This window comes from Macaca thibetana, chromosome 7, assembly GCF_024542745.1.
Source record: "Macaca thibetana thibetana isolate TM-01 chromosome 7, ASM2454274v1, whole genome shotgun sequence".
Classification (NCBI taxonomy): Eukaryota; Metazoa; Chordata; class Mammalia; order Primates; family Cercopithecidae; genus Macaca; species Macaca thibetana.
In genome coordinates, this window is record NC_065584.1 from 136,879,755 (window position 1) to 136,897,179 (window position 17,425).

The window sequence follows — 17,425 nt, forward strand, 5'->3', positions numbered from 1 at the left end:
CACAGGTGGCATATTAGGTGGGTGCCCACTGTGGTGGTAGCAGCAGGTTCAACAGGACTGACATCAGGCTCCCAGGAGTCCTCAGATGTCAACAATGGTGGACTCAGCTGGGCAGTCCCCAGGTCCCTGAATGGCATGCTTGGACACAGGATGTGGAGCCAGGCTGAGTGGACCTGTTCTCAAGCCTCCTAGTGGTGTGTGCAGGTGCTGCCTGGGGCAGGCAGGGGAAGGGTGATCCTCAGGCTTATAGCAGGATGCTTGTGGTGGTGGTGGCGGGGCAGTGGCTACACTGCAGCTCTGATACTGTAGAGGGCAAGGTTGTTTTCGGTTGCAGCAGCCACACCCAGGAGACTATGAGCCTGCGCTTCACTCGTGCATCGGCCCTGGTTGCAGCAGCCTGCATCAGGCCACCGCAGGCAGTGGAGTTTGTCCTCGGGGCACACGAAAATGCATGCCAGCTCTACTACTGGGGCAGCAAGGTCTTTGCCAATGGCTGGGCACTTCAGCCCTGTAGGGAGCAGCCAGCTGTGATGGTGGCTATTGGGTGGTGAACATCAATGAGGTTCTAGAGATGTGGAGATGCAAGGGCTGTAGGGCCTCTCGGCAGGATGCAGTTTGGTGGGGGCTAAGCTCTCAATATGGTGCCTTGCTGTAGCTGCTTAGGGCTTTGGGTGGGGGGATAGTGTAAGCTCTCTCTCTGGAGCAGTGATCTTTTGTGGTCTCCAGGCAGCTCCCTATGTTAGTCTTGGGGTCTGCGAGGGTCTAGAGGCTTTCCTGAGGCTAGGATGCAGGAGTCTGTGGTGAGAATGTGGACTTCTGGGAGTCACTCTAACCTTTCCAGGCCCCCAGAAGATCCTGGCCCAGTAGGCTGCCTTGCTTCCCTCTCCTCCCTTAAGTGTTTCCTGTCCTTTCTCTGTTTAATTCCTGAGTTCTCTCTTGAATGATCTGGCTGAGGTGTTATCTCCTCACTATTGTGGCTCTCTGTGGAGGAGCTGAGTACCAGATGTCTCTAGTCAGCCAAGTTGAAGCCCCTCCTCTGTAATGTTTTACAAATAAGATGAAAAAGACTCACAATCTGCAAACATTTAATCCTACCTTAAGTACAAAGCCTTTACAAAAGCAAAAAAAAAAAAAAAAAAAAAAAAATCAAAGATTACAAGTCAATTTCTTTCTGCATACAGTAATAGCTGAAATGTAGACAGATCAACTTCAGAAAAAATACACAGAAAAACATACCACTTTAATAAGACAAAACTGCAAATTAAATCAATAGAAATTAGGTAGATCCATTTATTTTTTAAATACAAGTATAATTTTGGAAGGGGTATTTGACAAATTCAGCATTAACTGCCAACTCTATAGACATGTTTAACAAAAAACAAAACAAAAAAACAAAACAAGGCATTTACTCTTGGCCCTTTCAGTACAGGCGAAGTGTCCGACTGCATCACAAGTGCTAGTGATGCAGTAATAGATCCAAGGGCATAATATTAAATGTTTTTTTTGACTGCGATTTAGTTGAAAAATAACATAATACAAACATATATTAATAGCTATCAAGACCACCAGTGATCTGCAGAATACCTAGAGGCCTATCTACTTAGAAGGTTGAAACTTAGTAAAACTGTATTCAAGTCAGTGTTTTTATTCTTAGATTAACAATTGACAGAATGAGATATCTTTGATTCCAACTTTATAAGGTGTGATGGGGAATTGAAAGGAGATATTGGGGAAGACTGGCAGTGTGTGCTGAGTTTGAGTTGGGAATGTGGCTCAAAGTAGTCAATATTGATTAGGTTATTGTTCTAGAAAATTTTAAATGTGTCCTAAATTGTGGCATATTGAAAACAATATTAAGGAACAATGATTCATTAGCCCTAAACACAATTTAATGAGTGCCATCGATGGGCTTAAGAAATAAGCAGGGATGGGGGATGGCGAGGCAAAATGAGTTGAAAGAGAAAATGGAAAGTGGAAAATATGCTTGAACATTGGAGAATGTGAAAAGGCCACCAAAGAAACTGCTTTAGGTATCACTCAGAAGTGCTCTTCCCATTGGCTACCTGCTCCTGATCACCCAAACACCAATTTTAGAGCACAGGAGCAGTAATCCCCTTTATCTGCAATTTCACTTTCTGTAGTTACCCGAGGCAACCTTGGTCCAAAAATATGTGGAAAATTCCAGAAATAAACAATTCATGTATTAAATCACAAGCTGGCTGGGCACTGTGGCACACGCCTATAATCCCAGCACTTTGGGAGGCCAAGGCGGGTGGATCACCTGAGGTCAGGAGTTCGAGACCAGCCTGGCCAACATGGTGAAACCCCATCTCTGCTAAAAATACAAAAATTAGCTGGGCATGGTAGCAGGCGCCTGTAATCCCAGCTACTTGGGAGACTGAGGCAGGAGAATTGCTTGAACTCAGGAGGTGGAGGTTGCAGTGAGCTGAGATTGCACCACTGCACTCCAGCCTAGGCAACAGAGTGAGACTCCATCTCAGAAAAGAATAAAATAAATCACAAGTCATCCCGAGTGATGAAATCTCATGATCTCTTGCTCTGTCCTGCCTGGGATGTGAATCATCCCTTTGTCCTGCTTATCCACACTGTATACTACCTGCCCCTTAGTCGCTTAGTAGCCACCTTGGTTGTCAGATTGAAAAACATAGTCGATAAAGGGTTCAGTACTATCTGAGATTTCAGGCATCCACTAGGGGTCTTGGAATGTATCTCTTGCAGATAAGGGGATACTACTGTATTACATTTCAGCTTCCATAAAACTTTAGTAATTTGGATTAAGAACACAAACCTGATTTAGTAAAAAGTATCCATAAATATTCAGAGGTATAGTTTTGTTTCATCAAGTAAAAAGAGCAACTAATTCCAACTGTTCAAGTAGTAACAAGTAAAGGCTTCACGAGGCTTTCCTAGATGGTTAAGACATATTTTTAGGTCATCAGCACAAGATTATTGAATAACTTGTATGCTACAAACATGCTGCTTCCACTCATCAAAACAACCCAATAATCCTTACTATTCCAATTTGCTGAGAACCATGTCAGATGTTGCGTTCAAGAATGAAATGTTCCTCAAAACTGTTCTATCAAATGTAGTAGCTATTGGACATAAAACAAGTAATTTATTTCAGACTTGAGTTTTCATGAAGTATTTATCATCAACTTCAGTTTATTCCAACATTAATTTATGATAGGACAGTTATTAAGATTAGCCATTTCTCAGACTGTAACTTTGAAATAATAAGAAATGGACAATTAAGCTCACTAGTCAAAATCTTGATTGAAGTGGTGACACAATAGCTTACAAATGTCTTCAATAAACTGAGCTTTGAGGCAGAACAAAAAAACAGAAAAATCTAAAACCTCTCTATCCCAAGCACCAATAATGGAGGCTAAGCAATTATATCTACAAATCCGTAACGACAGGTCTCTCCTAATGAAAAGTCCTGAGATTTAAGCACTGTGACTTACAGAAGGCAGGTTGGCTTAATGAGGAAATTTACTTTTAATAAAAAGACAATCAGCAATATTTTATTTTGGGCACTTAGCATTTCACAGATCCTCAATACGTTTTGAGGTAGGTCAAATATTAATAGTGTATTTTACAAACAAAACTCTAGCAGTTGTTTTGTTACTTGTCCCGAACCACAGGAGCAGTTCTATCATGGTCAGGAATAACACGGTCTGTCTGATCTTTCAGATTAGTCTTTCATGTGTGAATTTAATGGTAATTACTTGCAAATATTCATGAAAAAACCAAAAGACTAGATATAGAAATTCTACTCTGGGATATTTTAAACTTCTTAAATTGATCCTATAATGAGTATATACTTGCTCTCGTTACAAATATATATATAGCTGATCTTTACAATTACAAATGAGCACAGGAGTGACTGTGTTGCTTTTCTGCCTTTTGGGGTGAAGATAATCAGCAAGGAAGATAATCAGCAAGCTTTCCTCAGAGCACTAGGCAGCCTTTAACCGAAGGTGCTATGTTCGAGGCACCATTGAGTATGATTTGAGATCATAGGAGAGCAGGTATACTGATGGAACCAGGATTCAGAAAAGATGCCTGGATCCAAAAAGGGGAGGCTCTCTGCAAGTCGAAGACGAAGAGAAAAACAGTAACATCTCAAGCTGCTGATCCTGAGTATCATGCTACAGCATTACAACTACTTGTGAGAGGAGCTCCTACAAGAGCAGTAAACTTGTCCCAATAAAGTCTGTTAAGGTCTTACTAACTAGATAAGCCACAAGTAAAACTAAATTGGTATTTTACTAAAGTGACATCTACAGAAGCAAATATCTAAACATTTTTAATAGGAGTTTTACCTGTCATGTAAATTACTCTCATTGTCAAAAGCCTAATTCAATTAGCTTGTCATAATTCCTAAAATAATTTACCAAAATTCAGCTCATTTTGACATAGGTTCTTGAGCCAGTATTCCGAACTGTTTCATTATGAAGTTCCTTTTATTTAAACAATTGTAGAATATTAGTAATAATACAGGATCAAGAATAGTTAACTTGAGCCTAGGAGTAAGGTTGCAGTGAGCTATGATTGCAGTAGTGCACTAGAGCTGAGGTGACACAGCAAGACCCTATCTTAAAAAAAAAAAAAAGAGAGAGAGAGGTTAACAACTGAGAAATTAGAAGGAAAATGCCATTATTGTGTTACATAAAAGAGTAAGGATATAGACACCTATGCTTCCATATACAACAAACAGCTCAATACCATTTGAGTCAAAGAACAAAGGGGGAAAAAACAGGTAGCAGGGGGCATGGAATGCAGAGTACTGAAGCCTTTTACTCTAGTGTCTCCAAAATTGAGTGCGGAAGTAAAAAGTTTCTACATTTAAAAAGTTCATATAAATTACATGAATTGCAACTTTCATAAAAATCAAAATGAAAGGTTCTGCATAGGACAAAGGATATGCCTAAGCAACATATCGTATTTGCACAAGGCCACTGAATGTCATGGATATTAGTAACAAATGAAAAGCTTAAGTCTATGGCAGATTGAACTAAGATTTCAGTTTGGTATTCTATAAGCCCGAGATTGTAAACTACTCATTATACAAAAGCTATGATGATTTACAGAGTTTTGTGTAGGAACTCTTGTGCTTCTGGTTGGCACATTATCTACTTTTTAAGTATGTGAAATTAATACAGACATTTGTGAGAGGTTGTGCAAAACTACTGTATTTACAAAAATGGCACAAAAGTGAATTCAACAGTCAATGCACATGCATACTTCATTCACATCTTCAACAACAAAAGGTATTCTAACTCTACAGAACTGAATTATTAGCTTCAATGGCAGCTGTTAAGCACTAGAGTCACATAAGTTACACCAGAATGGGCAAATATTGCCCAAGTAAAATTCTACTGTTAAAGCTGAAACAGGTTTAAGGCCATTCAAGTTCAAGCACAGAGATACAAATCTTTCAGAGCCCCATCTAGTTGTGTTTGAAATATGTGACCTTTCTTCTAACTTGTGGTCTTAAACTTCTGTTTTACAAAATCCAAAAGGTAAATACAGAAGAAATCAATACAATAGAGATTATATTAAATAAGAGTAACATACAAAGCTATAATTAAGATGAAGTAATGAAAGCCAAAACATTAAAATTTTAAAACTTGCTTGTTACTTGTTAGAACCAGTACTACACTAGGAGTTAGGTAATATATACAATTTTTTTCAAGTAGTTTACTTATGTTGCTCTAACATGTCCTCTTCACCAGTGCACTGTTAAACTAATCAAAAACTCTACACATGTATATTCTACAATAGCAGCACACACTACTGCTACCTGCAAAGCTGTCAATCTCAAATGACTTAGTGAATGAAAGGAAATAAAAAGTAGATAAGTAACATATTAAGGAGAAATAATGGGAATTAGCAGATTCATGCAGTTCAGCCTTTTAATCAGCCAGCCAGCTTGCTAGCAACAAGGGATGGTTTCCGTTGAGGAAGGTCCTGTGGAGTGGGAATGTGGTCACCAGTGACCTCCGTCTTATCTGGAGCTGCAGCAGGAAGTTGCTTGTTCTTCATTTTTGCTTTAGCCATGTTGTAATCCCCAGAATCAAAATATTTTTGCTATAAGTAAAAAACAAAGAACAATTCAGATTAGAGCTTAGCAATTACTGATTTAAGATGTCGATGCAACCCCATACTGTCAGTATAAGGTTGGTCTAAAAAAATTTAAACAGGAATATTAATTAGACGAAATAGTCTCTGTACTGAGTTCCAGCATAAGTCAACAGCTGAGAAACCCCCCTTCAGACCAGGCACAGTGGCTCATTCTTGAAATCCCAACACTTTGGGAGGCCAAGGCAGGCGAACCACTTGAGGTCAGGAGTTCCAGGCCAGCCTGGCCAATATGGAAAAACCCCGTTTCTACTAAAAAAAAAAAACAAAAAAAAACCCAAAAACACAAAAATTAGCTGGGTGTGGTGGCGCACACCTGTAATTCCAGCTACTCCAGAGGCTGAGGCATGAGAGTCACATGAACCTGGGAGGTGGAGGCTGCAGTGAGCTGAGATTACCCCACTGTACTCCATCCAGCCTCGGCAACAGAGTGAGACTGTCTCAAAAAAAAAAAAAAAACCAAAACCAAAAACAAACAAAAAAAAGAACCTCCCCCTTCAGGCTTTCTTAAACCATTCTGGTTCTAATAAAGAACGATCAAGACTAATATAATATTAAGCTATTTGGGAAGTCCCAGACTCAGTGAAATAAAAACCTTTCATTTATTAATGGAACAACCAGGTTGAAACACTTGCTTAAATTATTTTATAAATAAAAGACATAATTTGGCTGGGCATGGTGGCTCATGCCTGTTATCCCAGCACTTTGGGAGGCCAAGGCGAGTGGATCACTTGAGGTCAGAGGTCAGGAGTTTGAAACCAGCCCGGCCAACATGGTGAAACCTTGACTCTACTAAAAATACAAAAATTAGTCAGTTGTGGTGGCATGTGCCAGTAATCCCAGCTACTCCGGAGGCTGAGACATGAGAATCGCTTGAACCCGCCGGGGTGTGGAGGTTGCAGAGAGCTGAGATTGTGCCACTGCACTCTAGCCTGGGTGACAGAGCAAGACTGTCTCAAAAACAAACTTACCCCCCCCATAATTACAGTTATTAAAACTATTACTTATAGTTTCTGGTATTCTGTCATTTAGAGCAAGTGTTTCTGCAAGAATTTAATCATATTTATTTGAACTAGAGCAGTTCACCAAAAATTAAGGTAAAAATATAAATATTAGAGTAATGAAAGAAATAAACTCACTAGAAATTACTACTTAAAATGTACATCCCTACTCCATACCTCCTCCATTTTTCACATAGAGACACGAAGTATGACTACTGCTTTTTTTTAGTTGCCCTTTACCACTAACATGCAAATTGTGATGAGAGCTAAATATCAACCTTAATACAACGAATCTACTTGACTTCCAGAGTGAAAACATAAATCTGCCTGGGTTCTGACTAACACCTATCATGCTGAGCCCACCTTTACTGAGTGCCTGCTACACATGAGGCACTATGTGAGAGCTAGAGTCAGATACAAAGATGGGACAACAGTCAAGTAAATCAACGATCACAATACTGCCTTAAGTACAAACGGTGCTATATGGTGCTCAAAGAAGGGGACTCTAATCTCAGTCTTGGGTTGGCCAAGGAAATAATCCAGGTATGAAACAAGGGCTTGGACAAAGGGTGAAGGGGAAAAAAACATATTTATGGAATCTTATGCTAATATCTTCAGGGATATTTCATGTGATAAAACAAAATAGCTGGGAACTCACAGCTTAGTATAAGACTGTTGAGTGGCCTAAGGAAAGTCTCACTGGCTGCTTTCCTCCACCATTCTTTGATAAGCCAGACCTGGCCTATGGCCCAAAAGCCTAAGGATAGAAACTGCTTTAATATATTACTGTATATGTACCATACAGAACAGTAACAAGGAACCCTGGACCAGGCCTAGCTAAAGCTTTCTGCAGCTTCACTTCTGTATGTTTTAAAACAAGCAGACAGAAAAACCTCAGAATTTTGATGCACTGTATTATATTAAAAAGCTACTTCTGAATTTTGTAGCCTCTAGAGGAGAACAAAACAGCCTGCCAAATTTCTTATTTCGTCAAGAGTACATACTGAGAAATTTAACACACATGTAAATTTTAGGCAGATTTCCCCCCAATGTAATAAACCCAGTTTCTAAAGTGAGTAATTTTACAGTAAGCAAAAGTTCATCACAAGGGATCTCATTTAACTGTAGATTAGGCTACTCTGTTTGGGGGAAAGGAATTAAATTTAGTGTGACTAGAGATAAAACTAAAATCAATGCTTGACAATTAGAATTGCCTAAAAAGGAAAAGTTTACTGCAAAAGGCAGCAAATAATCAAACAGAGATTCAGCAAACACAATAATACAACAAAGATGTCAGAGAAATAAGTTAATGCTTTAAGATAGAGAAGTGAACTAAATTAATGTTTCTCAAACTGGGATCCACAGATAACAATGATGATCATATCAGCTGTCTTTAAAAATCTCTAAATTTCATGAGTTTGTAAAGAAAACATTTAAAAATTAATTATGATCTAGATGACAATCTATAAAAGCCTTCTCTCACCCAAATTTACAGGCCATACTTAACATTGGCATTTACAACTACACTGACACTAAGTCATCACCTAAACTGATAATGTTCAACTTTAAAGCCATGTTTCTTACAACTGGATGCTCTCTTTTCTTGGGACTTCACAACCCCTACAAATATGAAAAAACAAAACAAAAAACAAAAATAAATAAAAAGTGTAAAAATGGGCTACACAGCTTCTATTATCCCTCCCAGTTCTGATCATCTATGTAGTCATGCATACATGGTCATATTGTTAAAAGCCTAATAATAACATTAACCTCATAATAACATTAATGAGTACAACACAGGAAGAGACCTATTATAATCATCATCATATCTAATCAAACCTTCTCAAATTAAGAAGCTACTTAAAGATACTAAGGTAATTTGTCAAGTTTGCTAACTAGTGACAGAGGAAAATTAAAACCCAGAACCTGTGATCCAGAGTTTTAAAAAAATCAAAACTTCATATAAAGAACTTATTCACTGACATTCTGTTGTAATACAGAATCATTAAAGAGCTCACTTCTCAATTTCTATCTACTTATTTCTTGATTCAGTGGCATTTTCTTCATTCTCAACTATTTATATCTACAACACCAACTCCAAGATACAATGTATATGATATCTGACTTAAAGATACTTAAAAAGTAATAAATAATTGAAGCTAGAGAAAAATTAAAATGACAACTGCCCAAATATTGGAAGAAAGCCTATTAGTCAAGGTTATGCTGGAGATGAGCAAAGAAAACACTTCCTAAACATTAATAATCAAGTCAAAATAATTTAATAGCCAAAGATTAATTTATCTCATAACTAAAAACACAGCTGTCATTCTACTTTTTCTATTTATCCCATACATTATGATCTTTATGTTCTAAAATAACCACATAATACTCTATTTTACTGACTTCAACTTATTTAATAATTTCTCTGCTGTTGAATAGTGGGGTGCTGCTACTAATTATAGTTATAAGCTATAAGGAGGATCTTCCAAGTTGGAAGACTTTTTCCTTGTACTGAATTATACCCTTAGATTTAATAAGACATTATTGATTTGAAGAACATTTTTATAAACCTTAATCCATACCCCGTTCTGAAACGAGTAATAATTTTTAATGTTTAAACACAACAAAGAGCGTATTAGTTTCATTCAACTTCAACCTTAGCAACAGGTATTATTTTAAACATTTTTGTAATTTAGTTATATAAATACTATGATGTAATTTGCATTTCATTGATTTTCTATAATGTATAAACATTTTTCTGTTTATTGTATTTCCTGTTAAAATCCTTTATCCAGGAGCACCTTAAGTGTTTTTCTTGTATACTTAAAAGTTCCCTTTTGTATATTTAAAAGTTTTTGTATGTATTTTAGATATTAACTATCATTTTCGTAATAACTTCCCTACTTGATTATATATTTCATGGTACAGGAGTTTTACATCTTTATAAATTTGGTGTAATTATTTCTTGTCATCCTACTATTTCAAAGCTCTGAATGTTATTCTTTTATGTAAGATTAAAAATACCATTCTATTTTTTGCCACCTTAAAGCAATCCATATGTAACTAGAGCTAATACACACACACATGTTTTTTAAGCAAGCAGCCTATACCAGTATATGAATGTATTTAAGGAGAAACATGATTTAGCATCTCATTCAACAATTCTCTTCCGTAAGTAATATTTCATCCTTCCCTGTATAGTAAATAATTTGAATATGCTTAAGCTGAAGATGGAACTAATTTTTTATGGCAAAGGAAGGGGTCACAGGACAATACTCTTAGGGAACAAACAGGTCAACATTATCTCAATCTCGTTATTGAGAAAAAATGGTATCTACCTCACAAAAAACATGGCAAGAATTTGAAAATAATATCTTCAGTAATTTGAACTATGAAAACGAAAATGTTTAAATTGTATTAGAGTAAATCTGACTGTGAAACATATTACACAAAGGAGACAGCTGTGCTTTTATAAGTGATCATTTCATCCAAATAAGTATTTTAAGCTTTTGAATGTTGTGTGGGAATCATCTGCAAAAAAGATGTAAATTTCAAAATATGGACAGAAGGATAAACACCAGCTTCTGGATAGTGGTTGCTTTTGGAGAGATAAGGGAAAGGGCTCATATTTACATATAGGGCGGGTTTCAACTATATCTACAACATTTTCTTTCTTAAGAAAGATAAAACTGAAACCAACATGGCAAAATATAAACATTAAATCTGGGAAGGGGTACATGGGTTCTGTTATATCTGCACTATTTCTACATGCTTTAAATAGTTTATTATTAAAAATGCTAAAGAGTGGTACATTCTCATAATGCTTATTTATAAACTGCAAAATATTGGAAAAACCCATTACAGATACATATACATACATGTACATACCTGATAAAGTACAACGCTATATGCACAGATATTCATTTCACAATCTGTCAGCATACTGAGTTCGTAGGGCTTAAGTATTTGGAAATTACCCATGAGAACTTACCCCTTTCTGCAAACGTTTCCTTAAGAAATCTGAACCTCCAGGCTTTTGTCCCAGATGAGGATATCTTGCTTTTAATTTTGCTTCTTCTGCTTTCTCTGGACTAGTCACTTTATCTTCCATTTCCTAAAATAATTTCAAATAAATTACTTCTCTATTACAACTCAGTTATTTAAAATAATTCACCTTTAAAAATCTGGATTCTGAATTCTAGTTGTTAAATGCCAAGTACCACAGCTTCTGACTAAGAAATCAAACCCAGAAGCCTTTAAAACATCTCTCTCTTGTTTTTCAGAAGATCCATGTGATAGCTCTATTATAGCTGTGATGCATGTGTAACACCCCACACACTGGATAAAAATATCAAGATAGCTCAGCTCTGAAGTCTTGCTTGCCATTACTTTTCCAGTCATGTATAATACATTTATAGTTAGTCACCTTCTATGGAACTCTTCAGTTCTTTGCCTATATTTAGAGAATCATCCTAATACTGTTAAAATATACAGGATTTTTTTCTGTTTATCTAAAATTATATATGATTTGAAGTTACTGAGATTCTTTACTAAAAATTAACAGCAGCCTACTCATCAGTACATTTTTCTTGAATAAATACAGATGATTCTGATTTGTTTCTTTTTATAATAAATTTTTAATATTTTTATTATTTTAAATAATAGAGATGGGGTCTTGCTATATTGCCTAGGCTGGTCTTGAACTCCTGGGCTCAAACAATCCTGCCTCGACCTCCCAAAGTCATAGGATTACAGGCATGACCCACCATGCCTGGCCCATCCTGATATTTTTAAAGAAGAGAAACATCAGTTTTTGTCAATCCTCACATCTATGTATATCACTGCCTAACTCTCCCCCATGTTTAAAATGACAAACTCTGTTCATGTCAAACATCCTATTCTTTAATATATCAAAAACCTGTTTCCTGTCAGAACTATCAATTCTTCAGTCTATTCACTTTGAACAACAGTTTTGATTTATTCTGCTTTCTTTCAAAGTGCTATATTTTATAGGGAAGGAGTGTTTATTACTTCATGGCAAGTACTGCAGAAGAATGAATCAAGAAAAACAGGCTGGGCACGGTGGCTCACTCCTGTGATCCCAACACTTGGGGAGCCGTGGGCGGATCGCTAGAGGCCAGTAGTTCAAGACCAGCCTGCAATATGGACAAAATCCAATCTTTGTAGAAAAGTTTAAAAATTAGCCAGGCCATTGGTATGTGTCTGTGGTCCCAGCTACTCAAAAGGCTGAGGCAAAATGACTGCTTAAGCCCGGGAGGTTGAGGCTGCAGTGAGTCATGATCACACCACTGCACTCTAGCCTGGGTGACAGTGAGACCCTGTCTCAAAACAAAACAGGAAAGGTAAAAAAAAAAAAAAAGAAAAGAAAAGAAAAGGGGGGAGAGGGAGAGAGAGAGAGAGAGAGAGCGCGAGCGAGCGAGCTGTCCTGAGATAGACAAACCGGGCAGCTGGCAAGGCACATTTTCTAAGTAATGGACTCATTTCTGCACATTAAATCAGCAAATCACATACATCTGCCTATCCTGAGCCTTCTAGGTTACTTAGGAATAGTCAAAGCAAACCATTTACCTATCTAAGAATTGGAAAAAAATACTTTATGAAATTTTGGCATATATTATAATATTCATACATTAAAAAAAACAGAGATGAAGATCCTGTTTCCCTTCCCTTTGTACCCACAGGGGGAAAAATTACAGGTCAGGCTGTATTGTCCAGGCTGGTTTTGAACTCCTGGCCTCAAAGCTATCCTCGCACCTTAGCCTCCCAATGTGCTGGGATTATAGGCATGCACCACCACATCCAGCTCTCATACATGTTTTATAATCAGCTTCATTCTTTTTTTTTTTTTTTTGAGACGGAGTCTCGCTCTGTCGCCCGGGCTGGAGTGCAGTGGCCGGATCTCAGCTCACTGCAAGCTCCACCTCCTGGGTTTAGGCCATTCTCCTGCCTCAGCCTCCCGAGTAGCTGGGACTACAGGCGCCCGCCACCTCGCCCGGCTAAGTTTTTTGTATTTTTTAGTAGAGACGGGGTTTCACCGTGTCAGCCAGGATGGTCTCGATCTCCTGACCTTGTGATCCGCCCGTCTCGGCCTCCCAAAGTGCTGGGATTACAGGCTTGAGCCACCGCGCCCGGCCTCATTTTATGTATTATCAGTATTTCATCCTGAACTGCTTCTTCATTTGTTGTTAGATCTTCTCTTTTTCAGTCTTGGAGAATTTTGAGAAAAAAGCTGCTGCTCTCAAATACTGTTTTCTGTGGAGCCTCTTTTTATGCTGCAGATTCATCCATTTATGTTATCTCTTTACAGTGGCCACATCATTCACTCACTTGACATGCACGACATTCAATTATGTGCACTCAGCCAGAAACAGAGAATTTAAACAGTAGTGGTGAGTCTACCAGTCATTCCATTCAAGAAGGGTATGCCCTAGAGAGGTAAAGTGTGAGGTATGTGATGCAAACCTGCCATTCCCACGTTAGTCTCTCGTTGGGTATCTTGCAGAGCATAAGTACATCATCATTGTAGTGTTTAAAATCTCAGTCCGTACAACACAAGCCCATTACCTCAGCTAGCACTCAACGTAAGAATCACCCTAGCCATCTAGCCATCTGTTCAAACACTGTACATAAAAGTGACTACCTGCTCAACTGAGAATTGATGGGGCAGTCTCCAATATGATTATGCCTTCTCTAGAATTTTGTCAAGGGTGATTTTAGTTATATGTGATTTTTTTTCCCTTACTAACATTAGAACCTAACCCCATGTAAGATATGACCATACCACATTCATCACAAAAGCCAGAGAAATAAACATAAATGTAAGATTACCAAGTTTAATGTAGGAAGGCGGGCTGAGTCACTGTACAGCTTCACTGTGGCTCAGCCCTCACTGCAGATACCTACTGCAGCCCAAGGGTGTTCTCAGTGCTGCAGTTTAGAAGTGGATGTGGGAGGAGAGGCCTACTCTTGGGTTTCCCTGCACAGCTGGCTTCAAATAATATTGGCTGAAAAGGACCCCAAGCTAATTGTCACCTTTTAGTCCCTGCACCTTCAAATTAAGGGTGTTACTGGAGTCCTACATTTCCAATAAAAATTCAGCTTTCTTGAGCCTAGGAAATGAGACCTCTCCACTTCTTCCTTTGATTTGAAATAGTTCTCCAAGTCTAACAGTTCCCTGATTTCCTAAAAACTTTTCAAAGGAAAATTGTATGTAGGTAGCAACTTACTCTAGTTTCCAGTGTTTCTGCAGGTTTCCTCCATTTGACATATAAAGGAAAATACCTTGTACACAATCCTGGCATTCCCTTATTTTCTTATTTTCTTTTTTTTTTTTTTTGCCATGTTGGCCAGGCTGATCTTGAACTCCTGACCCCAGCTGATCTGCCCGCCTTGGCCTCCCAAAGTGCTGGATCACAGGCGCAAGCCACTGGGTCCAGCTGCATTCCCTTGTTTTCTTAATAAGGAATACATTGATATATCATATTAAGCATGCTCAATTAAATTAAAAAATGTTTTGGGCAAAACAGCATCTATGAGCTGCAAATATCATTTATATTTAGAATGAATTTATAGTATGTCTTCTTGAACATTCTTGCCAAATACATAGCACAACTGAAAGCCCCTGCTAGCTGCAACTTCCTAACTGGATTCAGAATTTCAGTTGGATTTAACACCAAAAGGGGAAAAGATGACCTAGTCTAGATTTTTTGATGTGGTAAACACCATTAAGACATCCACAATACTTTTCATGAATCCTACAGAAACATTCTACAGAGGTAGGTAGTTCTAGGACCTTAATGATAAGTTAGTTTAAGTGCTTGGACATGCATTAATATTCTGACAGTTACTGAGTTTCTATTAGGTTCTGTCAATGGCATCTATGCCAGATTAAAAGGCATGAGAGAAGAAAGAATCCATTCTGCTCCTGGTGATGCCACCACCAATAGCAGACAGCAGTCGCCCCTGTGAGCTCCTACAGAGGGACATATCGCAGATAAACAGGGGCTCTAGTAGCAGCTACATGACAATGGGGGCAGACGATCATGGACTCTGAACAGTACTCATCCTTGCAGGGTCAAAGGCTTTCTGTAATCCTTACCTCTGGAAACATCATCTTCCTCTCTTTTGTTCCTCTATTCCTTCTAATAATGTGTAACCTTATTCCCTAAAAATCATATTCCTTCCTTTTTAAAACATGCAAAGTGGTTTCTGCTCCTGTCTCCCAACAGGACACTGATAAAAGCAGGTAAAATAAGTGATTTATCCATACAGTCATGTTCAAAAATGCAAAATAGAATATAATTTGATGGGACTCCATGTTTCTGGACCTCAAGGGAATTCCTAAACATTTACTTAAGCTAGAACGAAAACAAAGGGGAGATAAGCAAATAGTTACTTGCTTATTTTTTCCAAAAAGAATCACAAAAAGATTAAATCATAAACTAGTCAAACTTTGGGTTAAACAGGTTAGGATGTAAGGGATAAAGGACAGAAATGACTATTACTAAAGAAAGAAATTGGTATATATATACATATACTGATAAGTCAATATTGTAATTTTAATGTCTTTATCACGTAGAGGTAAAAAAGGAAAAAAAAATACCTTATAACAGTACCATATTTTTAGTTTAAGTGTTCTATGGTCCTGTGGGCTTATAATCTTAATTTTTACATCTTGTTTAGTTAAGAATGCATGAAAAACTTGAACGAGAACCAATTAAGTAGCAGAAATAAAAAGGAGTGTTGGGGAGAGCAAGAAAGAAAAGTTAAAAAAAATTTAAATACCAAAAAGAAGCCAAAGGTAAGGAGAAACAAATCCCAATATGTGAATAACCACGATAACCATACTGAAGCAATAAACTGTCCATTTAAATCCAGTAGCTGAATTAAAGAAAAAAAAAAAAAATCTAACCACTTGTGGAGCACACATTTAAAAAAAATCTAAACAAGGACATAGGTTGAAAGTAAAAAAGACTGAGGGGTAGGTGATGGTGGTGACATACCAGGCAAATCCTTACCAAAACAGAGCTAGCGCAGTGCACCTACATTTTCTTTCTTTTTTTTTTTTTTAAGATACATGGTCTTACTATGTTGCCCAGGCTAGTCTAGAACTCCTGGCCTCAAGCAATCCTCCTGCCTTGGCCTCCCAAAGTGCTGGGACTGCAGGCGTGAGCCACTGTGCTGGACTGTGCCACTAATAAAATGGCCTGAAAATATATAAAGCAAAAATTGACAGAACTATAGGGAGCAACTGACACTATGGAATTCAACACACCCTCCTTACTTATTGATAGCTATAAAAGATAAAGTAGTTCAGATACTTGATTTTAATTTTACACCTAACAATTAGGGAATGCATATTCTTCCACAAGCACAAATGGAAAAACTGACTTATACTAGGCCATAAAGCAAATCTTAACTATTCTTCCAGACCACCATCTATGACTGCAATTCATTAAAGTCAGTAACAATAAAAAAAATTATAAATCTCTAATATTTAGAAATTAAAAACATACTTCTAAATAACTCCTGGTTAAAAAAGAAAGCATGAGTATTTTTAAAAATAGGAGTTCTAGACCTACCTGGCAACACAGTAAGACCTTGGCCTTTACAAAAAAATTTTTTTAATTAGGCAGGTGTCGTAGTAGATGCTTATATGCCTATAGTCCTGGCTGCTTGGGAGGCTGAGGTGGGAGGGTCACTTAAACCTACCCTGGGAGACAGAGCGAGACCCTGTTTCTTTAAAAACAAACAAACAAAACCCTACACATACCAAAACTTGTGGGATATAGCAAGTATCCCTCAAGGGCTTATATCAGAGAAGAAAGCTAAATCTCAATGAGCTACGCATCCAATTTAAGAAGTTAGACAAAGAAAGGAGCCCAAAGAAAATGGAGAAATAAAAAGCAGAAATTAATGAAAAAGATACAATAGAAAGGGCCAATAAAGGGGGTGGGGATGACAAGCTTAAGAAGTTTTCTTTTTGTTGTTTTTTTTTTTTTTTTTTTTTTTTTAAAGACAGAGTCTCACTCTGTTGCCCAGGCTGGAGTGCGGTGGTGGCATGATCTTGGCTCACTGCAACCTCCACCTCTCCCCGTGTCGAGTTCAAGCGATTCTCCTGCCTCAGCCGATTCTCCTGCCTCAGCCTCCCAAGTAGCTGGGATTACAGGTACCCACCACAGCGCCTGGCTAATTTTTGTATTTTTAGTACAGATGGGGTTTCATCATCTCGCCCA

The 17,425-nt window shown here is 37.8% G+C and overlaps 1 protein-coding gene across 7 annotated transcripts in view; it reads right to left on the reverse strand.

The window, feature by feature from the left end:
• Positions 1-1,266: 1,266 nt before the first annotated feature.
• Positions 1,267-17,425, reverse strand: part of ARPP19 (cAMP regulated phosphoprotein 19) — a 974,666-nt gene continuing 958,507 nt past the window's right edge. For all 7 annotated transcript variants that reach the window (XM_050797955.1, XM_050797956.1, XM_050797959.1 and 4 more), the window contains 2 exons: positions 11,161-11,283; positions 1,267-6,117 (listed from right to left, as the gene is read on the reverse strand). In XM_050797955.1, the coding sequence (XP_050653912.1) occupies positions 5,947-6,117; positions 11,161-11,283 (294 nt within the window). In that variant the 3' untranslated portion in view covers positions 1,267-5,946. The remainder of the gene's footprint in view (positions 6,118-11,160; positions 11,284-17,425) is intronic.